The 26,403-nt window shown below is 46.9% G+C and overlaps 1 protein-coding gene across 2 annotated transcripts; it reads right to left on the bottom strand.

The window, feature by feature from the left end:
- Positions 1-203: 203 nt before the first annotated feature.
- On the bottom strand, positions 204-26,403 carry PRAM1 (PML-RARA regulated adaptor molecule 1). Of its 2 annotated transcripts, XM_090027649.1 has the most exons (10): positions 24,430-26,403; positions 20,595-21,279; positions 14,933-15,014; positions 13,769-13,881; positions 12,591-12,645; positions 10,557-10,656; positions 8,886-9,048; positions 8,244-8,277; positions 5,665-5,699; positions 204-3,073 (listed from the first exon to the last, which is right to left on the bottom strand). In XM_090027649.1, the coding sequence occupies exons 1-10, from the start codon at positions 24,430-24,432 to the stop codon at positions 3,036-3,038; spliced, it is 1,308 nt and encodes a 435-aa protein (XP_089883775.1). In that variant the 5' UTR covers positions 24,433-26,403; the 3' UTR covers positions 204-3,035. The 2 variants fall into 2 exon arrangements, with proteins under 2 accessions (XP_089883775.1, XP_089883774.1); XM_090027648.1 differs by having other exon boundaries at positions 20,595-26,403.

Here is a 26,403-nt window from a genome sequence, read left to right on the forward strand (position 1 = left end):
TTCCCCTCTGATCTGATCTGTGGGTGAGATCCAGTGGGCACTGGCTGATTCCAGTTCTCAGGGCGCAGGCCCTTGACCCCTCAGGGCACCCCCAGCTTCCCTCCCATGCTCCCCCCCCCCCCCAAGTCCTGAAAACTAAGCAACCCTCCCCCTTGTCTGCAGGCTCCACATCTGTGCACAGAAGGCCAGCTTGCAGGGGACAGAAAGGTGGGTCCAGGACAGGCAGCCAAACACCTGCTGAGTGAATGAAAGGTATGTGTATGAGGCGCCGGTGAAATAAAATAAAGTCATTATAAGCTCCAGTCGCAGACTGTGATCTCAGGCCATGCACCATGGACTCCTGTCACCGGGGGCCGTGAGACTGGCAAGAGGAACAAATTGGGGCATGTACAGGAGAAATGGACAGGCCGGGGGGCCATTCTTCTTACCCCCGGGCTGCCAAATCACATGACTGGGGGCTCCAGATGGTGCAGCGGAGCTGAGAGAGTTGCAGGATAAAGAGTTAATGCACATGGTCACGAACTGCTGGCAGTTGCCCCATATGTCCTGGTCCCCCAAGCGGTTCCAGGCCAGTCTCGAAGGGGAGCAGGAGCGCTCGGATTAGGTGGGAGCATTCAGCCCACTAGGCCAAGGGATCACTGGAGCAGCTTCTGGCAGCAGAGCCTGGCAGCCCCAGTTCGCTCACGGCCCCGATGAGAGGTCCGGGGGGAGCTCTTCCACTCCTTGTGGCTCCACACCTGGCTCGGGTCCTGCCGCAGGGAAGCAGCACAGCCTTGGCAGGGAATATGCAGCCCCCAGCTCAAGCCTGCTGCCCAACGTGAACCCCAGGTGTTGGTGAGGGCTGCAAGTCCGTGGTCCCCAAAGGGGAGACACGGTCATGGAAGTGGAGGGGCCGTGTGGGAGGGCCAGTTGTCTTTGGCATCTGCTGCAGTGATGTCTTCCAACCGAACCGTTTTGAAGTGTGAGGACACTGATACACGAGCTGTCAAAGGCTTCTGGAGCATGGTAATTACCATGCTCCAGCAGACTCGATTAATTGTGTCTGCTCTGCCATGCTGTAATTACAGTGCATTGGAGCAGCCTCCCTGCTCATGTATAGGCACCCTACGATTGCAATTATGACATACGAATTGAGGTCTGAAACTTCATTTCTGATTCCCTGTGGCTGCCTGTATGATGTTTGTGGTGCTCTTGGGAATGCCCTCTTGAGATATCTGTCTCCAGCTGGCTGGAGAGTGATGCCAGGGGGCTCTCTCAGAGCAGCTTTGCCATCTCATTTCTGAGACTGATCTGTGCACATCAAGTGGGTAGGCTGGGTGTGTTTGAAAGCTGTATTCCTGGGGCAGGAGCAGTATAGACATATTGTGATATAACAGGGTCTTGATAATGTCTATGATGTATATGTTTATAATAATAGTTAAATCCTATAATTTGTTTTAGTATATCCCCCACACACCACACATGGGTTTAACATAAGACTCTGCAGTGTAAGAGAGAATTGCAAAAAGAACATTTCCTAATACGGTCATCCAAGGATCAGCTCTGTTATTTCAGAGTAATATCAAGACTTCACATATATAACATGGAGGAATGACATTAAAGACAGCACCCGCACCCTGAAGAGGCTTTCTAAAGCAATAACTCATGGATAAGTTGCATTTATATTAGACATTAGAAATGTGTAAGGCCTGAGTCTGAGCAAGCAGGCTCCAGCCAAACCTGATAGAAGACCAATGGAATATACCAAAGTCCACAAGAGGCTTTGCTGAAGGGCAGGGGCCCTTGATATGATTTCAGCTGGACATTTTTCTTCAATGCAGTGTTGACTCAAGTTGCAACTTGAATGTTGCCCCCAACTCAAGACCTATGCATGCACAAACCCTTATCTTGAGCAGGTTACTGCTCTGAAGTGGAGCTGGCCTGTTACAGGCTATCGCCCCAGGTCACTACACTTGCTGGCTGTTAATACAATCACCGCAGGGGTGTGTCCCCCCACTAGCGCACAACTAATCTTTCAGGGTCTTCCCATGGCTCCTGCAGCTGCCCAGACAGGACCAACAAGCTTTCCTTCAAGTCTCTGGGAAGAAAGTCACAGAATAGGTCAGCTTGACAGAACAAAAGAGTTGCAGGGATGCGCCCCAGGAAGTTTAAGTACAGCAGTGAATGCAGTGCCAGTGTGGACACGGCGGTATGAACATTACTTCACTGCATGGCCACTCTCATTCGAGCTGGGCCAACTCAAGAGAAACTACTGTCATGTGGCTGACTTGAGTTAACTTTGCAGTGAACATCTGCCCCGACTAAAAGGTGATATGCAAACTCCTGAGAGAGAACAGGTAAGAGAACAAGTAACCAGAAATGTTGCTGGTAAGGAACTCTTTGAAATACCCAGCATTACTGCTTGCAATACAGCAGTGCCCAGAGGTCCCAACCAAGGTCAGGGGTCTGTAAGACACTGTATGTAAATACGAGCAAACAGAGACAGTCCTTGCCCCAAAAGGGAACTAAAACACATAAGTGACTTGCCTGAAGGCATACAGGAAGTCTGTGGAAAAGCCAGGAACTGAAATTAAATCTAAATCCCAAACAACACTTTAACCAAAGGGGTCAGGTTGGACACTGCAAACCAGCCGAGACAATCTATTACCCAGATCACTTGTTGCCATCCGTTCCAAGGTTGTAAGCCCAGTGTGGACAGGGAACTTCTTTGTGTGGGGTGACTCAGTTTACTTCCCGGATTACTCCCAGCTGGAGCCTGGGACTGGCTGTACCCCAGCTGGGCCTAGGCTCATTACACTTGGAAGCAAACTCTGTGAATACTGCTGGAGTTCCTAATTTTCCTGAATTTTGCTTTCAAGCGGGACAAAATCCTTCCAGAATTCTGACACATTCAAAATCAAAAACCAAACAAATGGTACAAAGGACTGGTTGCTTTTACAGGGAAGTTCTGGAGAAGGATGCTCCCATGCAATATGAACATTGCATATCATTTTTTTTTGATATTTTAGTCCTCATAACATCCTATGCTTGTGAAATCACTTGCCAGTTTTGACTGCAACATTCATTACTTCATCTGAGGAAGAGAAACATAACATATTTATTCATTAGCGATCGTACATAAATAGATATGTTGTAGTTACAAATGATCTATTGTACCTACCCCTCAGTGTACATGGTCAATATATATAAGGCCATATACAGTCACCCACATACACACCAGAAATCCTTTCTCTGCATATCTTTAGGGCAGTGGTTCTCAACCCATTTGCCATAGTGGGCCACACTTGCAGCTCTCCATGTGTTACGTGGGCCGCACTCACACAACTTATTTCCATTCACCAGGATGCCGCGTGGGCTGCAGCAGTGTGCTGATTGGGCTGCGTGTGGCGCGTGGGTTGAGAACCACTGCCCTAGGCTACATGATCATGAAACAATCATACCAAATTTAATTTATACCAGTTTACTGTGGGTCATACTGAACTGATATAATGATTACTAGCCCTGTGTGAAGCGGCAAGTATTCGCTTTGGATTTGGCCAATTCGGGGGACAGTGATTCGATTCAGTGATTTGAATCACTGTCCCAAATCCATTCGGCCGAATCTGATTCGGAGATTTGGCTGCTGCCGAATCTCCGAATCAGCCAGACCAGGCCCAACCCCCACCCCGCTCTCAGCCTGGCAATGGCCGCCCTGCCCGCCCCAGCTCCCAGCCCTTGGGGGGAAAAAAGCACCCGCTCAGTGGGTGCTGCCAGGTGGGGGGCGATCCCTGCTGCTCTCCACTGCCCCACACTGAATGGGAGGCTCTGCAAGAGCCCACCAACCCCCCTGCTCCCCCAGTCCCCACACAGGTGTCCCTTTTAGAAAAAAAAAAACCTGAAAAAATCCCTGGACTCACAGCTCTTGCTGGCAAGGTCAATCCCCACTGCCCTGTGCCATGTGGGGGCTCTGCATGAGCTCCTGAAGCCCTGAGGCTGCCACAGGAGCAGTGAGTCCCAGGGGGGTTTCTTGGGGTTTTTTTCTTAAAGGGCTGGAGCTGCAGAAGTGGGGGGGAGGGGGGACTCATGGCAGAGACCCCCATGCAGCATGGGGCAGTGGGGGGCAGCAGGGATCCCCCCACCCCTGTAGGCAGAACCCGGTGAGCACTGGGGCTTTTTTTTAAAGGGTCAGGAGCTGGGGTGGGAGAGGGGTGCTGGGGGAGCGAGCAGGGGTCAGGGGAGCCGGCAGGGGTCCCCCCATGGTCCTCTCCCCCCTCCCCCAGTCCCTCCTCCCTGGCCCCTAGTTCTTGTCAGCTCGGAGTCGGCTGCAGCTCCCTGCTGCAGCCACCAGGGACTGCCCGAATCATCAAATCTCTCCAAAACTTTGCCAAAGATTTGGAGAGCTTTGAATCGATTTGGACCTTTAAATTGGTCCCGATTCAATTCAGAATCAGAGATTTGGCCACCGAATCGGGCCGAATCTCCTCTGAATCGAATCACCACCTGAAGCTTCGCACAGCCCTAATGATTACAACTCCTTGCTTCTTTACCAGCATAAGTGGGGCTAAACCTCTGCCACTTTAACTCTGCTTAATTCAGCAGTAAGTTATCCCACCTCCCATTTGAAAATACTATATCTTTGGGTCTGTCCACAACTATGCTGAACCCCACCCCAAATAACTAGCTAGGAAAGGGCAAGATGCTCAGCCAGCAGGATATAACTAGTAACATGAGCTCTTGTGTCCTTTGTGGATTCATGGGAGGCAGGTTTAGGGAGCAAGCTGAAGATAGGTAGTGACAGAAAACCAAATGAAAGAGGAAATAAGGTTGGTGAAACCAGAGGAGAGCTCAGAAACACCTGATGGGAAAGAGACAGTGGTGTCTCTAGGGAGGGGAACTGATGAGAAGCAAATTGCATAGGGCAGAAGGAAGGAGAAAGATGCTCAGCTGTCCCCTAAAATAAGGGAGAAGGGGAATAGGCCCCAGGAGATAGGATTGGATTTATCACCTGGCTGCTGAGGAGAAATGGAGTCATGGGGAGAGGCTTGAACCTGCCATCCCCTGGAAAGGGGAGGTTAGGGGTCCAAGAACAAACCTGATGTTTGATCCAGCAAGACCTAGACCAGAGATTCTCCACTAGGGTGCCATGGCACCTTGGGTACCACCAGCTTCTTTGAAGGATGTTGCAAGGTATGAGGAGATAAGTAGGTTAAGTGCAGGCTCAGGGTTAGACTTGTCCCTGCCAGGCCAATCCCCCCACCCCACTGCCTGGCCCCTCCGAAAGGAGGTAAACACTGTAAAAATAAATTAGTTATTGAAATTGGGTGTTATCATTTCACAAAGTTAGAGGGCTGCCTCAAGTCTAAAAGTGTTGAGAATCAATATTCAAATCCTATCTACTATGAATATGCAAAGATACATATTAAAACTCTGCCTTTTAGGAGGCTGTGAGCTCTCTTGACAAAGAGCATCCTTCAAGCATTCTGAAAGGGGTCTTGCTCCATAACCAAACAGCAGAAATGGGGGAATTAATGTCTACAGCCCTGGTGGGAGTAGAAGAGGGTCATGACTAGTGCTGAGCATCTCCAAGGAAGTCAGAGTTAGGTTAGTGTTAGGCTGGGCTAGAAAGTAAATAACAAGTATTTTACCCTTTAAAATGGAGGCAATGGGTTTAATGTTTGTACCTACCACAAATGCCAACATCATCATAAATATCAGCATCCCTAGAAGTGAAAAAGACAGGTATTGTGAGATTATGGCACTGTCAAGTGGTTCAAAAGATGGTACAAGAAACCACAATAGTAGACTATGGCAGGGCACTTGCAGTGCCTGCCACTTTAAGGGCTGAGTCAAGCAGCCAGCAGGTGCTTGATTGCAGCAGCCATTTTAAAACACTGGCTGCCTATATAAAGACAGCAGTTTGCTGCTGGCAGCCAAGGCAGAAACATTGCCTGGCTGGGCTGCATGAGCCATATAGCAGGTAGGAGCTGGAGGCTCTTGGTCCTAGGCATGACCTAAAACTGCCCCCTGCTGGGGAAGGGTGACTTGGTGGGGCTTCTGGTGGCAGAGGAGTCCCCAGGAAATGCTAGGCCAGTTACCTCCCTCCTGAAAGGTGGGCTCCCTGCCTTTGGCTGGGCTTTGGAGGCAACTGTGGGAGTAGTGGGGCCAGGCATGGCAAGCAGAGTGCCATCTCAGCCCAGCAGGGATGTGAGATCCCAGAGACCCCAGAGTGGGTAGTCTGAAAAGCATAATTGTATGGCCCTGCACAGAGTAGGGCTGAATGAGAAGTAGGCCTGAAGGGCAGTCCCAGGGGTGTATTGTGTAAGGCCAAATCAGGAGTAAGCCTGCAGGACAGCACAAGGGCCAGCCCCATGAATAGTTGATCATGAAGAAAAGACCCCAGGGTGTGGTGTGGTGTAGAGGCCCTAGAGGGGGTGTAGTAGGAATTACAGGTGTGGGGAAGAGGCCAAGGCATGGTTGTCGATGCCTGAGGTCATAGTTTGGGCTAGGGCCTGAGTAGGGGGCTCAGCCAGAAGGTTAGGGGTGAGTCCTGATCCCAGTAGGTCCTCTATGGTATGAAGGCCAAGTGTAGGATGAAAGTAAGACAGGTAGGTTGAGTGAAAGTCCCTGGGAGCACCAGTTGTGGTGCAAAGTATGGTTACAACACATAGATGCCATCTGTGAGGCACGGGCTGCAGTGTAGGGGAGGTCGGAGCTGCAGATAGCACCCCCTGACATTGGGGCATGTAATGCGCAGTTTCCCACATCTGCCATCCATTTATGGGAACAGCAAAGTCATGGTAGGAGAGATGGGGTGGATTGCCCTATAGACAGGTGGGCGAGCTGGCATGGGACTCAACCCCTACCATGCTCCCTGTCACATAGAGACTAATGGAACAACAGGCCCACAAGGGGATGTGCAAGCCTCATTAGGTCAAGGCTGATTTATACCCTGGTGTAGGAATACATACTTTTTCTCAAATAACTGCAGATCTTCTCCTTATCCATATTAAACAACTAGTCCACTTACAAATCCTACACTTTTATTTAGTCTTGATTTGGGCTAAGTAGTGCTGTGTCACCTACCCATGTTGCTCACCCTCTCTTCATGATTCAGACTAAATGTAGGAAATACTATATGACCTAATACAGCCCTTGGACTATCCCATTCTTCAGTATTTCCTATAGTGAAAACTGACCCCTGGATTCCACTCTCATAGATCAGAAATTGGCTAAGAGTGCATTACCTCTCTCACCACATTGCCTTCCTTAGCAGCTTAACTAGCAGGACTTTTGCACAAGTCCAAATAACTTATGCCAACTGGTTCTCCTTGAGCCACAGTTTTTATGGGATTGGAGTGCTTGGAATCCTTCAGCCTGCAAACTGCCTCATGGAAATGCTCCCAAAGGCAACCAAGGGGCTGAAAAGCTGCAGACTGTAGTATCTACCAGGCTCTGTCCATATGACCCTGGGAATTGCAGCAGAGTCCCACTGTGAAGTTTCTCTGTTTGGGAGGGTCTTTAATCAGGACACTTACGTGTGCTCTGACACATTCTTATTGGAATCCACCGATTAATCAAATCTGCTCAAGCGGTCTAATCGGAGTGCTCCAGCGTGCTGCAGCATCTTGTGTATTCAGCATCCCCACATTTCAAAAGGGTGGTGGGGGTACTTTAAAGCACCCCCACAACCATTTTGAAATCTGGGATGCTGAATACACGAGACACGGCAGGTATTTTAATTAGAGAGGGTTGTGGGAGCCACTCTAATGCAGCGCACCCCACCCCAGAGCATGTGTATAGGGGCCCAGACTGCTATCCGTGTTACAGAAAAGTAACTCTTCAAGCCACTGAAAGGAGCTGGGGAATTTGCTGTTCTTTGATAAGTTCTTGTATAAGTTTGTTCCAGAACCTCTTCTGTCATCTTAACTCCCTGAAAGCATCACATCCTTATTACTTAGAAAGGGTAGGAGTGGGGCAGCATCTACCCTAACAACCACAGACTAATGCAGATTACTTAATAAATGTTTCTCATCATATATTTTTGGTATAGCACTCTCTCCCACCTCCACATGTATCCTACCCTCTTGGTTTAGTTTATAGTCAGGAATAACTGTGTCATGCTGACTGCTGCCAGTTGACTGTGTGCAAGGATGTCCATTAAGTCAAGGTCCTTGTCCATTACCAGGCATTTTGGATAATCTTAAGAGCATGAAACAGATTTTCAAAGTGGAAAGAAAGCCAGTGCAAAGAGTGTCTGTACTCACAGATGCAGCAGCACTGCCCTGGGAATGTAGCCATCTGGAACAGGTAGAAAGGGGTATTTAATACAAATATACATTCTACACTCACCCAGGCAATGAAGGAATAAGGTAAGCTGGTGTCTGGGGGCTTATCCCAGCAAAACTACTATTGTCTCAGCACCGACAGTGCAGCAGTACATGGTTCCAGAGCACTAGGGCAGGAACGTACTATGGGCAACTAGAGCAGTCTGTATGAAGTTGATATAAGCTCGGCCTTACATATGGGAGATGTAAGCCTTCGAGGGAAGAGAGTACCTGCCCTATAAGCCTGGGGAAAAAACAGAACTGGTCTTGAGAAGCTAAGGTGGAACCAACTTTTTGGCAATGTGACCTCTGCCCATTATGGGTGGAGAAGAAAGTGTGGCAGGTCAACAGAGAAAGATGTAGCTTAAGGAAGACCTATCCAGCTGGCAGTATGGGAGGAAAGAAAACAAGGAAAAGCTGAAGTGGAAGGAATCTATCATCTTAGAAGAGTAGCTCCCTTGCTCTGTCTGTCCAGCCTGGATTTATATCCTTCCCATCTAACCCACAACCACTTCATGTGGGGCTCTGTCTCCTTCCACTGGCAGATGGCCACATACAGAACTGGATGGACTTCAAACTTACATTTCCACCGGCTGTTTCGGCAGAGCATTTGCTCACTACTTGTAAACTGAATGACATCCACAATTTCTCCTCGTTTGACTGGAAGATTCTTCCCCCCTCCTTTTTTCTCGGTCGCAGCGGGATCGATCATCATCCGTGTCAAAACGCGGATTTCTCCTTCGAACTGTGATGTGAACAATAGAGACGGCTTTGTGGGAACTCAATCATGGCACAACATCATGTAGGATACATATCCACGCTCAGATCCTCGCTGTGATAGCAAAGTACTGTAGCATGGTGAAACATGCTGTAGGAGGAGACTGGGGCCTCTCTGAGCGCTGACCCAAGCAGGGCACCTCTGGAAATTGGCCCAGCTCTACAGGGCACACAGAAAAGGAATGAGTGCAATGACAGGAAAAGCCTTTGAATAGTTTTGTCAGGACCTTGGGAGTTCAAATCCAGATCTTCTGCACTCAGAGGCAGAAGCCTGATCTGCAGCACCACCCAGCAGCTGCCCAAATGCCAGCCAGTGCCACATCTCAGCCTGGGCCTTCCCATGCAGTTTCCAATGAGGAACCAGGTGACTTGGGGAGGGGGGGACGACAATGGGAGCCACAAATCCCTGATAGGACTACAAAACCCTCTAGGTGCTCTAGGACCTTGTCCCAGCAAAGGTGTTGTCTCGCACTCGGAGAGCAGTGACCAGAACCCAGGGCTTTCTCCTCCCAGGGTAGTGCTCTCATCACTGAGTTACAGGGTCATGTTTCCTCTTGTTTGTTCTCCTTCTGCCCCCCTGAATCCCACACTGCTGGCTGCCTGGTGGGGAAGAGGGGTTGTTTTTTTTTTGAAAGCAAAAGTGGGTCACGTGCACCGTGCTTTGTACTGAAGTCAGTGCAGTCATTAGTGTCAGTGAGGTGATCTGTCCTGTCCTCTGTAGATGCAAAAAGAATGGGAACTTAAGCAGATTTGAGGCATTTCCAAGCTCCAGTGTGGACCCCAAAAGGACTTCATGAGGAGTTAGTCACCTCTGCACATGATCTTGATACTAGCTTCTGAGTCTGTGTTTCCATCTTGGTGCCTCATCAACTTTCAGACCACAGAGAGGGACTGGTTTTTTTTTATTATGTGCCTATTTCTGCTTAAGTCCCATTAAGGCAGGGGCGGGCAATTATTTCAGGTGGAGGGCCGCTTACTGAGTTTTTGGCAAGCCATCGAGAGTCACATGACAGGCAGCCAGGGGTAGATAAATATTAATTTCCTAAATTTTTTAGGGGCCCCACAGGCCGGATAGAATGGTCCATGGGCTGCATTTTGCCCATTAAGGGATTTATAAGAATGATTTGCATCTCTCTGTGCCTCACTGAACTGTGCGATGGTCAGATACCAGGTATTTGAGGCCAGAAGAGGCCTGCTTTGGCTTTGTGTCTAGCCCAGGCCAGAGAATATTACCTACTGATTTCTGCAATTACCCACTGTGTCTTCTATGAGCTGTAGCATGTCTTGTAATGAGGGGTGGGGAGGGGCTAAACCTAGGATAATTACTTGTAAGCTAATAGGGATTTGTGCCTGTGTTTCTGTTGAATACTTTTTATAGAGTAGGTCTCTCTCCAGCTTTGTATTACACTCCTACAGGAAAATGAATAGCTGCATACCATGGGAGAATGCTGTTACAGCCATCCCAACCCCACTCACCTTAAATTTCTTCTGAAATTCCCTATCTGCTTTCTCTTCTTTTTTGTGGTCTTTGAGATTCTTCACATTTTCCCTTCTTTGTTTTGAAATATGGGATTTTCTGTAGAGTAATTAAAAGTTACAATAACCCTGAGGTTCAGGTGACCCAGTGACCTCGCCACCTGATGTCCAGCTCCTTTTAAATCACCCAGGCTAATGCACTCACTGGAGAAAGGTCTCCCTTCTGCCCTGCTGTCAGCCTAGGGCTGTCCTTGGTCCAGAGATCCAGGTGGATTCCCAACAGACGAAGGGCTAAGTCTCAAACCAGAGTGTTTGGATGCTTTCTAAAAGACAAGTTGCAATCTCAATTTCAAAATTTCCAGCACTGGAGCCTCTGGCACAGATCTTGTTAAGAAGTTCCCAAGATCAATTATCCATGCTGTTAAAAATCTGTGCCTTATGTCCGGCTGGAATTTGTCTGGTTTCAACTTGACCTTAATGTATCTTGCTATATCTTTTCTGCTAGGCTGAGGGCCATCTATTATTGCACTTCTGTTCCCCATGTACCTACTTACAGCCTGTGATCAAGTCTTTGTTAAGCTAAACACTGAGCTCCTTGAGGATATATATATAGGCCTATCCCCTCCAGCTTCCATTTAGCTGGCACAGGTAACAAAAGAAAGGAAGAAGTCCACCACAAATTCCTCTGATCTCTCCTCTACTGAATTTCTCCAGTCAGAGCTATCTTTCTGCATGCCCAAACTGGCAGAGAGAGATGCAAGACCAAGACATGCAGAGCATAAGAAGCGGTCTCTCTTAGAAAGACATGGGGGGTGTTTAGCACGGAGCACTAATACCATAAGTTGACTTCTGAAACCACAAGCGGGGAATTCAGCCTTATGCCATGTCTTACTCTGGCCGCAAGTCTCTATGCGAGGCTACGTAAGGTGTGCAGTTCCACTGCTGTGGAATTTGCTGAGGAACCCATTCCAGCCATGGAAGTCTGCGCTGTAAGCTGAAGTTGCATTACAAACCAAATCGTGGTTGTTTGTACAAACACAAAACAAAAAGATGGTTCCAGCCCCCAAATGCTTGCAGCTTCATACAAGATGCAATGTGTGCATACGAGTACACCGACAGGGGAGGCTTAACACAGAAACCTGAAATGCCCTGCTGATGTGCTTGTTCCACATCTACTCCCCAGCTGCAAAACCTCTGGTACCATTCCTGCACGGTGCAGGGGTTGGACCAGATGATCTCTGAGGTTCCTTCCAACTCTGAGATTTTAAAAATGTTGGCAGCCCAGTGAAAAAAGCAGGAGAGGATCAAACAATCAATTTAGTAGCTACATAAATCATCTGGGGCTGCTGCAATGACTGCATCATTCACTGATGTACTCATCTTCGATTCAGTGAAACCCTTCTACTGTTAAAGGCAAATGATCCTGCCACAGAACAGCTTTTCTGCCCAGAGCTCCTACCACAACTTCTGGGGTACTTTTTGTCATGGATTACATGGCCCTGGGCACAGGATCTTTGCCAGCGGTGGCTAAGGATTTGCAAACAAGTACTGCCTCATCTTAGCTTTGCTTCACTTGAGGTCAGAGAGTTTAACCTTGAAACTACACCTGCGAGCAGCTAGGCTAACACCAAGCGTGCCTGAAAACCCCACTCGGACACAATTGTGTGTAGATTGAAGGAAGTATAACCTATTAGTGACAGTGAGTGACAGCCCTCCCCCTTCCCCGCCTGATCTAAGAGGATATGAATCTGCCTTCCTCAAAATGACAATCAGGATTTGGAGTAGAGATGATATCTTCTATTAGACCAACAAGATTTTTGAAAAAAACTGAACCAAAACCAACCTGGATACCATCCTCAAAATGAGAAACCCATTGTAGAAGGGAACTCTCCTGAAGTTTCCCAGTTCATTCCCTACTAATGTCTGGCACAACGGTGCCCTTGCAGGACACTGCAACTAATCCAGGAGAGTCCTAATGTGGAGCACAGAGCTTAGAAAAGTGAGTCTCTCAGACTTAATAAATCCATGTATTACCTCAGTGTGGCGAAGTCTGGAGGAAATCTGCCAGGGATCAGACCAGTCCTTCCACCTGCATAATTAGATGCCAGAAGAAGAGTCCACGTGAGGCTGGTCTGCCAAAACCACCTGCTGAGACCCACTTAGAAGAGCTCCTGGGAGCTCAGAGGTTGAGGCTGGGTCCTACTTCTGCCACCCAGCGGTCCAGGCCTCTAGGTCTCAGTAATTTAGTTTTTATAAGGGACTTCCCTGTGAGGAAATGACTCCCCACCTAGATCCACCCTGTTGTCAGCAAGGACCTCTTGATGTGCACCTCAAATGTTATCCTGTCCTACTCTCTTTCATTTGGGATGGTGCTTAGACCTCACTTCTGTAGCCAGCTCCCGGGATTTCCAGACCTCACTGCCATAAGACATGGTGCTCTCCACTTGCTCCTGTTACCCTGGGCTACAAGTAAGGGTTTCCAGTATAAGAACGAACTGAAGCAGATCGAGTTAAACCAGCTCATCCCTACATGGGGCCACTCTTATTCCAGTATAAGATGGCTTTTTTACAATGTTTCTTGAAAGCTTCAGTTAAGCTGGAAAAGCCATCCTTATGTCAGCATAAGTCTGCCCATGCAAGGTTTGTACCAATCTAACTATAAACATGGTGCTATATAAGCTTTCCCATGTAAATGAGGCCTGCATGTTACTGCCCCTTGCATCTACCCCAAATCATGCAGGACCCTTCTGTGACCCTGTCATGGGTTTCAGACACTGCCAAGACAGGGCAATGACCTCTCTGGTTATTATATTCACAGAAAAGCCTCAGAAGTGGCCAGGAGAAAGGGGACCGGTTGTCAGGTGCTTTCTCCATGCCATGCACAGGTGCTGCAGAAGCCCACCAGGAAGCAGGGAATGAGGCAGTCTCCACCCGCTCCACCCAAAGCTCTCTATTTGGGCCCCTCTATGGAGGCTGGGCCCTCAGAAAACCTTTGGACGCCCAAGCCATGTGAGCACCTGGGGCTTGGGGGGATTTTCAGGGGCTCAAGGCTACATAGGGCATCCCCATAGTTCCCCAGTGGGCACAGGGTCAGGTTCACACACTCCCTTTTCAGAGTGAAGCTGAATTGGTGGCAGCTGCATTCAGAGGCTGGAGCTGCCATTGCATATTCTGTGCTGACTAATGAATGTTATAGCCTGCTCTGTACTTACCTTGTCCAGAATGGAAAGAGGCTGTGGCCTGGGAATTGGGGAGTAATAGGAGCTGTTTGCCCTTGTTGACTGGCCCAACTGGTTCTACATCATCGTATATCTCATCTTGTTCTCTGAGGCATGGGGAAAATTGAGATAAGAAAGCTGAGCTGTGGTGGCTACCACTGCAGTCTGAGACTAGAATTTAATATACAATCAAAAGCCAATGATACAAGAGGGGGGAGTAGAAGGGGAGAGGAGTGTATCAGAGCTGAGAGCAGACATCCGTCCAAACAGGAATAATTTATGGCATAATGTGCTAATGAGACTGGCCTTGCACTGCATGTGGCAATGCCATTGTGCAGGGTGTTCTACGAAGCTCTGGCCAGCGTGCACCTCGCTTACAGCAGTGCGCCGCAACCAGCTGCACGCTGTGCTGTGGACCGGTGCCTTGGCGACACTGAGAGAAAAAAGATGATTAGTATGTAAATTATTAGGTCTGCTATGTGGGATACTGCAGGGTGGATACAGACCCACTGGCCTTCCCATGAATTATAGAAAGCGAGGGTTGGTCATCTAGCCCAACCCCCTACTCAGAGCCCCAGCCCCAGCTAGATCATCCCAGCCAAAGCTTTGTCTAGCCTGGTTTTGAAAACCCCCAAGGATGGAGACTCCACCACCTCTCTGGGTAACCTGTTCCAGTGTTTTACTCCCCCCTAGTGAGAAAAATGTTCCTAATGTTTAACCTAAACTTTCTCTGCTGCAACTTGAGACCATTGCTCCTTGTTTTGTCATCTGCCGCCACTGAGAAGAGTCTAGCTCCATCCTCTTTCGAAACCCCTCTTTTAGGTAGTTGATGGCTGCTCTTAAGTTGAAGGCTGCTACTTATTATGGAGTTTGAATTGCTCAGCACTGAGAAGGAATCACCCAAAAGGCCCACTTCCCTTCTGCTCTGCACCATGCACACTCATTTAAACTAGTGCAAAGTAGATCAGAAGGGCAGTTGCACAAGGTGCAGCACAATGGTGAAGCTAACCAAAGATGGGCATCTAGTATTGACATCTAAAAAAAGCAGCTGAAAAATGCTGGCCTGTGTGCCTCACCCTTGTCTGTGGTAGGCAGCAAGCCACCTTGTACCTGGAGATGCAAAGGAAAAAAGGAAAGAATTGGCAAGTCGGAACTTACCGTGCTAAACTTGAGACATGAGGAAATGGAGCAGCTTTAGGTAGAACTGGTCCAAAGGAAGCAGGATCTGGCTTCGAGTAACCTATAGCAAAGGTGGAAGATGATGGGGAAGAAGGGAAGTTAGATCACTGATTACTTTAAACCAATTTTCTGGACTTGATAGGGGAAATACAGCCCTCTCCTTGGGACCTGCTCTAAGATTCCAAACCTGGCTGTCCTGTCTGAAGAAGTCAGCCAGGGCAAGTACTGGGGCAGGCCTTGGCAGCGGGGGAAAAAATGAAACCTGGCATGGGGGATGTGCCTTATATGGTATGATGAGCTTTGATATAAATCCCAAGCCATCACACTAAGACAGGCTCAATGTGAACAACCAACTTCACCATAGTCTCATATAGATACTGCAATGGCATGTGCTCTCTTGCTCATTCATTTGCTGCCTCATCGATCACCTGGCTGGTTCACCATCATCATGACAATGATTATTTTTATTGCTCTTATTACCTGGCTCATATCCGTGTCACAACTCTCTTTTTGTCCAAAAAACCCTCTCCAGTGCATTTTATTAACTCTTGCAGCAACAGGACACTGATTGCTGTTGTCCTCCTGCTTTTACTGTGGCAGGTCAGGATGCTTTTGATGTCCCTAGGCAATATGCCTTAGAGTCATGCAACAGGGCTCTGTGCTTTCAGGAATAAAACAAACCAGGACTTATATGAGACAGTGTGGATAGGGATGACCCTGCCTCAAGCAGGGGATTGGAATAGATGACCTCCAGATTTCCCTTCCAGCCCTATTTTTCTCTGATTCAATGTTTCTGGTGAACTACAATGACATTCCTTGGCTCAGAAAAGCAAGGTAGAAGGCAAAGGAGATTTGCACTTTACAGACTAACTAAATCAGAGAGCCATATATTTTCATAAGCAGTAACCTCTTAGCATCTGATGAACTAAGCTAGTGATAACAAAAGCTTATGTATCTTTGATTTAGTTAGTGTTGTCCAATTTCCAAGCAGGGCATGGGCCGCATACCAGAGCAACCTATGGCCCCCCCAGGCTATACATCCCACAGATGCCCCCCACTGCTGCGCTGTGCACCTGCAAACCATCCCACACTGCTGCACTGTATGCCTGTGACCATTGCACTGCAGTACTGCATGCTCAGCGTCCCCCCCCGCCATGCCTGTGACCTCCCTAACCTGCCCACTCTCATTCCCTGCTATACTGCACAGCCCAGGCTCTCGCTGCCCGCCTCCCTGGATCAGGTATAGGAACTAGCAGCTGGTGGAGGGAGGAAGAGCCCAGAGACTCCTGCTGCTGTTACCCCAAGTGATGGGGCAGTGGCAGCTGGGCAGAAGCCTGGGGTTGGGGAGTGGTTACATTTTAACCCCTTGTGGGTCACCAGTTGGACAGCCCTGGTCTATAAGGTGCAAATGTACTCGGCCTTTTGCCTGGCTTTGGACGCACACAGCTGATGACCTCCCTCAGAAAAGAGAAAAACTGACTGACAGCAAATGCAAATATCCTTGGTACTACACGAGTCTGTGAGGCTTGAGTTAATCCCAATTAACAAGTTACTTCTAGCCAACTCATCCATGGTTAGGTTCAGTATCCATTCAACTGCAGCTGGAACCACTATTAGATGAGGGGTCCTTAGACATACTTTTCCCAGCATCAAGAATGCCAAGCTAATGGAAAAGCATGAGTCAGCTCCCTCCAAAATCTTGGTGCTCTTTTTAGATAACATTTTGATGGTTTGTTCAATCTTTCTTCAACAACCATATTGGTTATAAAGTTACTTCTCTTTTGAAATGCAAGCTGAGGGTCTCCTGTTCTCATTGTATTTCAGCCCTTCAGTGTGTAGTAACCAAAAGCAGTCCCTATATCTTCACTCCATATACTGCAGGCTTCTATCAATGACATGGGAAGAGGTAAGGAGGAGCTGCTGGGAGGGTGGAAACAGAATGGCCTGAACATAGCAGTCACCAATTTGCCATTCTCCGGTACATAAGTATACGTAAGTACATAAATGTTAAGCATACTAAAAAAAAATAGTACTAAACAAGTACATTCCAACAGATCACTCTTTCCTGTTTCCTTTGTTCACTTTTTCTATAGTGCCCCTCATCATGGTACAGTATTAGAGCACTTATGAAAAGTATAATAATGCCTAAATAACTCAAGTTGTCCATTAGGACCAAAGAACATCAGACTTTGCAGTCCAGAAGCAGAGATGCCCACCAAATGATCAATAGTATCTAAACGGCATGATCATATGGGTACTTTTTTACTTTTTATGGTGGTGAGTTTTTCTCTCTTATGGACTTCCTTGCTCTATTACACCAGTTCACGGAAGTAAAATGGGAACTGCACTGCTGGACGGCAATTAAGACTTGCACCTCTCAGAAAGAAAAGAAACAGGAATCCACTCTCCTGCTGGAATCCTTCTTGGACTGGCAGATACAACCCAGCACTTAAGGGTTAAAGAGCCGACAACAGAGCTCTAGCAGAAACACGAGAAGGACTCAATTCTTCTAATTTCAGACAGGGTTGTTGTTAAATCTTAATTCCATCTAGTGTCCAGATCATCCGTACCTGGCTCCCTTAGCATCCATTCATTGATCCCCTTCCTACATTCTGGCCCATGGAGTGGTAACTCCTCCCCTGCTCGGCACCCCGCTACACCTGCTCCTCACACCTAGACCCCCAGCTTCCAGACTGACTTGCTCTTCCCTGTCCTGCTGCTGAGCTAGGGCTACACAAGCCACAGGGGACAGAGTCCCAATGTCAGGAGCCCCTGGTGGCACATCCAGGATGCTGTTAGTTAGATCAGCCACTGTTTTCTGTGCCACGATTGTGTAAAAGGCTTTGCTGATACAGGATCAGATGAGCCAGGTGGGTTTTGTTGGTTTAAAAACTCCAAGCTTATACACTCTGCAAATCAAGAAAAGAGGATTATCCTCCATATGAAAGATCCCCGGAAGGCAAGGGGGGCTGGATTTGCTATAAGAAAGCTTGAGTGTACAAAGCAAGGAAAATCAATTCCCATCTTCTTAAAGTGTTTAGGAATGCGATTGCTAACCAGGCATTTCTTCAGCTACTACAGGCAGACTATGAAGTCGATAGTGACCTAGAAAAGGAAGATCCCAAGGAATTGATTGTTGTGAAAAGACTGCTCACAGTTACCAGTATCGCCTGCTGTCTTGTCACAGATAAAGAGGACCCCGAAAAACTGGAGATGCACCCCAGCCATTTATTAATGCTCAATATGAATGTGCTTAATGTGAGAGGCCAGGGACTGTCAGAATTTGTATCAGCAGGGTGCACAGCTCACAGACGTAGTTGGGTAAGTAATAGAAAGCAGCGTGGCCTTGGGGGCAACTCTGGGGCTGGGTTGTGAAAACAGCAGAAAACAGATTTGCTTCATGTTGGCCTAAAAATGGACATCTAAACTGAAAGGAAAAGACACAGTAAGAAAAGACTCCGGTGCAAAGACTATTGTGAGTCATTACCGTGTGTGAGGACAGAGCTGGGGAGAGCTAGAGACAGTGTAAGCCTACAGAAGCCTGTATACCACAAAGGTAGCACATGAGGTTCATTTGAATAATGCCAGTGCATCTGATATTAGACCATTTTATTTTCAGTGGCATGGATGTTAAAACCACAGGAAAATATGGTTTGACCCACAGAAGGGGAGGGGAGAGGTTGGACTCTGCATGAAACCTAATAAATGCACCAGTTACTATAGAGCAAGACAGGATGGAAATCTAGCTTTACAACACAGTGGAGCCAAACTAAAATTATAGGATGATTCTTATCTGAAGAATTATCTCTGCTAATTGAACTGCACTTTAAGATTGAAGTTGACAAAAGCCTCCCTTCAAAATAGTAAAAGGGTTACAAAAAGCCTGTTCTTTCAGCTGAAACCTGTGAGGAGATCAGTCTAATTACAGAGAACAAGGAGTAACCTATCCTTAAGGCGTCTCAGACTGAAAACACCCAAGGAGTCCAACATCACTGATGGATGAGAAGAGCCCATCTGACTATGAAGATTTATGGTGTGGACTGGAGCTCTTGCTTGATGAAGCAGAGCATTTTAGTAATTAGCACACTGCCCTAGCACTCATGAGAGCTGTTCCTTGTCTGACCTCAGGCATATCACTCGAGTCCCTGGTCCCAGTTTCACATCTGGACAAAGAGAATGAATGTATTAAGGAATAGCATTTCTCAGCCTCACACAGATGCTATGAACCTAACTACATTCATGAGTGCAGGCAGACAAGATTATTTGGGCAAATGTGGTATTTTTATTAGACCAACTAAATACAGTAGTTGGAAAAAATTTTCTTTGCAAGCTTTTGGGCACAAACACTCTTCTTCAGGCATAGGGTATTTGTACCTGAAAGTTTGCAAAGAACAATTTTTCCAGCTACTGTATTTAGTTGGTCTAATAAAAGATATCACATCCACCCAAAGAACCTTGTCTGCTTATGTTCTTAGACCAACATGGCTACAACAAACAACCCTAATTCATAAGTGCAGGATACTCAAATATTGTAGTAATGGAGTCCCTATCAATACCTGAGATAAAGTAGGCAACCATCAATCCTTCTGGATTGCAAAGTACACATGAGACATCACCAGGATCTTTGACATGTAGACCTAGGTGGGAGGATGCCCAGGCCTTCCAACCATTGAGACAGACTCAGTCTGGCCTTTGGAGGCTAGATGTTTGGGACCACAATGGCTGTAGTTATATGTGCACCTGGGAATCAAACCCAGGTTTCCCATTTTGTAGACAAGGAGTCTACCACTGAATCACAATAGCAGGCACCTTATAGAATAAGGTGTTTAATGTGGGCCCCAAAGTTACAGAATAACAGTTTAACGTGGGCCCCAAAGTTGAGCTATTCCAGCATGAGCCAGGTAAAGGGCCTGACATTTTTAAAGGCTCAGAAGACAGGGAAGAAACCCCCTGCAAACTTGTAGAACAAATGGGTGTTGAAAAGAGAGCCAAAACCTTGGATCAATGATCTAGTGGCAAAGATAGCTTGTGTCAAAGGTGAGCACAAAAACCAAGTCCTTCTTGGACCCAATTTGGATGATCCTGGTGACTCAGATTTGCAATTCTTTCACATACGTATTAGGAGCCACATCATAAAGGACTGTCTGGGGTGGAGGCCATGCCAGATATGGTGCTAGCAGTTACAGAGTTAGCTAATTCCTTAAGATAAATGGTATATGAGGTCCTCTCTCTAGCTGTTTGGAGCGGTCACTGTTGCTTCCCACATAGTCAGAGCCCTTCCCTTGTTGTGTATTTTTCAAAGAAAGCAAGTCAGCTTTCACTCATTTCTGGGTTTCCTTCAGCTTCCTCACTCTCAATTATTACATCAGTTTTGCTCCTTCTTTTCCACCCTGTTATGTTTATAAAAGCCGTAGCCCCACCTTTCCCTAAAAGCCTCAACATTTCTACCTAACGTGAGTCGTCTGTTTTAATTCAGCACCATTTCCTTCCTGAACTATGCACCATTGTACCAACTATGCACTATGCACCAGCTATGCATAACTCTGCACTGTGCACCACTTTCTTCCTAGAACTATGCATTCTAGGACACTTTCCTCCCTGGCTGCATGGGATTGTCACGTGACAGACGTCCTGTACATACCATGCCGCACATCTCTCTGTGGCTTTGGTATAGGAGAAGCATGTGCTCGGGCCTTCCTGAACTTCTCTAGGTCCACTACAGGAGGGCGACTGGGTTTGACTGGTTTTGACTGCAGTGGTCTTGCTTGCGGGAGTGGCTTTTTCCTAGGAACCTTTGCGAGGTCTTTCTCAGTTACACTCTGTGGAGTATCCACTGGGGCTGGGACAGCTGTCCCTGTGGTAGGAGCTTGCAAAGTACCCGAACTTACTCCTTCATTCTTAGGATATTGGATCGGTGGCCATTTGTGCAGATTCAGGGTTTTCTGAGGAAGGTCTACATTGCTCCTTGCAGCCCTCTGGTTTTGTGGTCCTGCTTTCATTCCTGTTTTCAGACCAGCTGATTCCACTACCTTCCCATTCTTTGACTTGGGCACCAACGCAGGTTTTTCACAAAAATGATGATCTGGTAATCTTTGTCCCAGGCCTTGGACTTTACTCTGAGACAAGGGAGCATTTGTTAAATCCGTCCTTTTTGGTTCTGCTAATTTTGGTGATTGGTTGTTCTTGAACCCAGTTTGAAGCGCATCTCTCTGCTGCTTTGCAAGTGATGCTGCTGGCTGATGTACGGACCTGTCACTCTTTTCAGAGACTTCATGCCTGTGCCCTTCAAACTTTGACCTTATATGTCTAACACCCTCTTGTCCTTCCTGGAAGAGAACAGACATTGTTAATTCCCAAACAGCTCTGTATAACACTAAGGACAGTGTTAGTTATTCATGGTAGAAAGGTCCATGGAGTGAAATTAGAACCACACACATTTCCTATTCTGCTTGATAAATGTCTATTATTTGGATTGCCTAATTGCCAAGAGGTGAAAAAGGCCCTTCCCCAAAGAGCTCTGGAGCCTGTGTGGTGGTACAGAGCCTCAGTACTGCTGGCAATGGCATCTGAAAACACTCCCCTTTGATTTGCGCTTCACCCAAAATTTGAAATCAACTGTCTGGCAGCAGCAGCAGCGTTTCTAGCCTGGAAGTGCTGAGGGAGTCAATTGACTTCATGGCTCATTGTCATCTGCCTGATCCCTTCTTAACTCTTCCTTGCACTGGTGTTAAGGACCCTTTCTTCTTTTTGATGGTCTTGATGTCCTGCCAAGTAAGCAAGCCTTCATCCTGCAATTCTGTAGTCTGTTAGCTGCTCCTGGTAACATAACTCCTATTTCACAGCCCTAAGGGTTTTTTTTAACTCATTCCAATGAAGTTATACTCATTTTTTGCTTCAGTCTTAAACTGAATGGCACAGTCCTGGGCCCCTAAGGTATTAGTAAAGCTCCTAGTTTATTTTTAACTAGAGAAAAATATGTGTTGTTCTCTATGTGATGATGCACCTCACCGTCTCCACCACCCTTTTCAATTAGATCTGCCCATGGGATTGAACCTCCCTGCTTGTTCTGGAGGTGGGAGTGGGTGCAAAATTACCCTCTCCTTGACAAAATCACCATGAGAAATCAACATGGGGTCAATTCCAAGACTCAGTTTTCTCTGTTTTTTATCCTTGGTTCCTTTCTAAGTGTTTTCAATAGGAGGAAACACCTGGCCCTGGGGTCCCTCCATATTTATATCAATATGGCTAAAGTTAGAGTTAACATCTATATCGTGCACAGGGCTCAGCAGTGGGCTCCGTGCTGCTCCTGATTTCCATGGAAGACCAGAAAAATGGAATACCAAAGCTCCCTCTTGACTCTGAAATGTGAGAACAGTGACCACCATGCAGCATAATGGCTCACTAGCTTTGAAGACTGGCCCCAGTGTAGATTGAGTGTCCAATACTGGAAGATGACGTTGGCTGCTGCATGTATTGGCTTGCCTAAGAGATAAGCACTGCTGCTGGTGCAGGTTGCTGCTCTGACGTTTACAAGTGTGATTTCCAGCACAAATGATTTGGGTTCTAAATGCTCCTAGGTGCGTTTTACCAGCCACAGCCCAATAGGCACGCATGCTAATGCTAACTGGGACAAACTTGGTTGTGCCTCGTTTGCACTTTTCTTTGAAAAGGCATGGTTAGCACAAATTCCACTTCCTGATACACAGGTGCAATGTCTTGGTTAACGGTATAAGCTGACAATACCGCCTTTCAGAAGTAGCAGCCTTACATGCAAGGGCTAGTGCTAAAGTTAGAAGCTGTCCTAGTTGCATGGCTGGTATGGGAGGTTGCTGTCTTTGTGTGGGTGGAGTCTACCCTCCTCTTAAGAGTGCACATGTATTTCCTGTGGCTTTCCCATTATGCTATGCTTGCATTGTGAAATAGGTCAGACCTGCATCTCTGCACCAATGAAGAGGCAGCCTCTAGAACAGCATTTAAAAGTTGTCTGAATGTCCTAGAAACATCTGTGTTGGAAATAGCAGTAAATAAAAAGGGTCTACATTGGTTTGGTAGTTCTGTACCAAAAGCAAGGTATGTAAGAAGAGCAGCAGAAGCAATGTAGTTGGATTTTTAGAAGCTTATTAAGCATTAATTACATGGACCATATCCCAAAAAGCTATCATCTGTGGACCGTGAAGTACCAATTCTATTTGGTTACAAAATAGCTAATTAGCCTGATCATTTTTCTTCTCTTAATGCTCTTCTCCCCAATGGTCCCAGATTTCAATTTTATTTTGTGCTTGTGAATTGTTTTCATTTTACAAATGAGAAAACTAAGATACAGAGAAGCTGAAGCAAATCTTTTTAAACCTTGGTGCTCAAATTCAGGTACCTAAGGAAAGTGTGAACTCCCCAGCTCCTGCTGATACTGTTAGGATCACACATGGGTGTAGCCTCCTTTCACAGCTGGAACAGGATTGCAACAAGGGTATTGCTAAAGGCAGGCAGAGATGGAGACAGAGACCAGCATTTCCTGTCTCATGGCTGTTAAACTCAGTAGACCCAGTGGCTTTTGAACAATTGAGTAATGAAGCACTCTTTACCACATTTACAAAAGTTAACTTTGTTTTGTCCAGACTTCTGACTTTTTTAATATAAATGTTTGAAAAAAATCTTGCTGTTATTTCATTAATAAAAACCTTGATGACACTGTTTAGGTATGAACAAAATCTCTTTCACCGTGAGCAGAAAGAGGTAGTCGTGTAACGTTAGTCTGAAGTCAGGCAGAAAGGGAAGATTTGTGCTTCTCATACTAGCTGCAATGGATGCATTGCATAAGTTTTCACAGGAAGCAGGCTTACATCTGACAAAGGGAGCCTGCTGAGCTTATGCTGTGCATCTCTGATATAGTTAGTCTATAAGGTGCAAATCTACCCTGCCTTCTGCCCATGTGTCCTGCCACAATTCCAACTTCGCTCTTGTTTTCATTCAAATATAGTAATCTTTTCTTTCATTGTTTTTGAACCAGAGGGGATTACCATGATACTCTAGTCTGACCTCCTACACAAGTCATGGTTCCTGCAGCAAGCTCAGTAACTTGTGACACAACTCTTGGAAGATATCTCATCTTGTCTGAAAGCCATGAAATATTTCTGTATGCTGCTATTCAACTATGTGTGCACCTATAGGTGGCTGTATTTCAATGCTGAACAAAGTGGATCTTGCATCTAGGTTATATTTTACCGTAAAAAGCAATTTGAGGTTTTTCAGAATTTCATTATACACAGCAGTACAGACATCACATTGTCCAAAGGGTGATGCTTGCTGCATAATGTCTTTTGCACCTCCCTTGCCGAATGAAGCAGCCACCTGTTTGCAGCAACAGAAGCAGAGACAATCCTTCTCAGCTAATGATATGAAGGGTTGCTACCTGATCCTCCCATCCCTGCATACAGCACAGCACAGGTGTGTACAGCCAGAGACGATGTATTACTCACCATTTTCCATCAGCAGTCACTTCTTCCCCTCCTCACCACCTTTCCATAGAGAAGCAAGTACACTCAACCAAAATTCCTCATAGAAGGTGCTGACCCACTATCTGCATGCAGCATGGTCACCCTCTACCCATGCAGCCTATTCTTGAAATGGAAGCTTTTTCCTGGGGTTTGGCAAACTGTTGTGTCTAATTTCAGGAAGTAGCTGTGACTTATGTAAAACAGTGAAAGAAGGAGGAGCAGCTATTTCTAAACACCTAGCTTTGATGCCTGTGAGGAGGAGGAGGAGAGAAGTGCTGAGGTTACACTGGTAGCACTGAGTCTTGTAGTCCATAAGGTGGATAACACAGGCTGGAGCCTCAGATGTAAGAAAACTATGAAGATAGGTCAGAGGCTGAAGATAGCTGTGTCCCTGGGGATTTTGGGGGTAGGTTATATTATGGTTTTACAATGGCAGAAGTAGACAAGCTGTGGTTTTTGTCCTCAGATCATCGTGAAACCTACATTGAAACCAAGGGATTAATAATTAGCTTCTCTCTCAGCCCTGTCCCCATCTCCATTAGCTTGGAGTTGTTCCTGTGCAGGACTATGATACCTTGTTCTTACAACTTGCTTTTCATTGACAAATCTCAAGGCACTTAGCAGAGGGGGAAAAGAGAATTTGCTTGGCCTTCTGTAACTGGCTCTTTGAGATGTTGAAGCCCACATGGATCCTGCAGGTGCATGTGTGCCTCATCCCTGGAATCCACAGGCAGATCTTGGATTTGGAAAAACGCAGCATGCCAGACAATTCAGTGCCACGGGGAGAGGGGGGTGACAAATGGTTGTCAGCAGAGAATTCACTGAGTATCCACTAACATTTGAAGTGGGATACGACCACATCACTGCACTGCACTGCACCTAAATCCTGCGAGAGGACACGAAGGGTGAAATTACTGTGCCCCTCCTTTGGATACCTCGCCATCTGAAGCCTAACTTAACTGCGGACTATAGAAGGTGGGTCACAGGATGCATGCTGAGGGTATCAAAAAGGCATTGTTCTTTCTCCTTGAAGACACAGGATTTGTGTGTTGCTCCAAGGGATGTGATTAGTCAGAAAGTCTGTGCTGACACATGCACAAAGAGGAAGCATCATTACACTCCTTGTACTTTTGGAGAAAACAAAGCACAGACAAGGGAAGTAACTTCATCAAAGTCATACAACAGCCAGCAGCAGAGTGTAACAGAGAGCCCCAGACTCTCTCTTACTTAAAGAGGAAAAGCAGCCCAGCCATGGAGCTCTGCAGGCAGGGGGCAGCAGCTGCAGGGCTCCAGGGCAATTGGCTAATGGCTAATTAGCCAGCAGGTGCAAGCAGTCAGACGACAGGATGCAGGCAGGACCAGGGAAGCATATAAGCTCAGGGCTGGGGCCAGTATGGTAGTCTTTATTTTGGTTGTCACCAAGAAAGGAGTTCTTAGCGAAGGGAGTCCAGGATGCTGGGTTAGCGAGGGTTTATACTCTTGAAGGGGTGGAAGACTGCTACATGTTGGCATTTATGTTATAGCCCAGGGGCTTGTATTTACGTTGTGTTAATTGGTTTTCTGGATGAGGGAAAGTGGAGGCCTCAGCCTCTGAGAGGGGCATTTGACTGCCTTGAGCCCTGCCAGGGGCAGGGCTTAAATGCTTATTGAGTGGAGAGAAGCATCCAAGAGGGGTGCAGCCACAGAGGGGCCAGGTGCTCGGTGCCTCAAAGCCAGGTCTTATTCAGTGGGCATAGCCTAGAAGGCCTAGCTATCTACATTAAAGGCTGAGGCCACAACAGAGGAAATATATTGATAATGCCTGTGAGGCATGGGGTGTGATATAGGGGAAGTTTGGAGCCATGCACCTAGACCAAAAGATTTCATAGTTTCGTAGTTTCTTGGGTCAGAAGGGACCTGAGTAGATGATCTAGTCCGACCCCCTGCCATGGCAGGAAAGAGTACTGGGGTCAAACG

This window comes from Crocodylus siamensis, chromosome 14 (genome assembly GCF_052110815.1).
Source record: "Crocodylus siamensis isolate JL-2025a chromosome 14, ASM5211081v1, whole genome shotgun sequence".
Lineage (NCBI taxonomy): Eukaryota > Metazoa > Chordata > Crocodylia > Crocodylidae > Crocodylus > Crocodylus siamensis.

What these genes read in the sequence shown, in the direction of transcription:
- PRAM1 (XM_090027648.1), bottom strand. Translation starts at nt 21,297, where the DNA reads ATGTCTGTTCTCTTCCAGGAAGGACAAGAGGGTGTTAGACATATAAGG. An exon ending in CATGTCTCAAGTTTAGCACG is followed by an intron (nt 13,882 to 14,932) that starts GTAAGTTCCGAC and finishes CCCATGCCTCAG; the next exon opens with AGAACAAGATGAGATATACG. An exon ending in AATTTCAGAAGAAATTTAAG is followed by an intron (nt 9,049 to 10,556) that starts GTGAGTGGGGTT and finishes TTCACATCACAG; the next exon opens with TTCGAAGGAGAAATCCGCGT.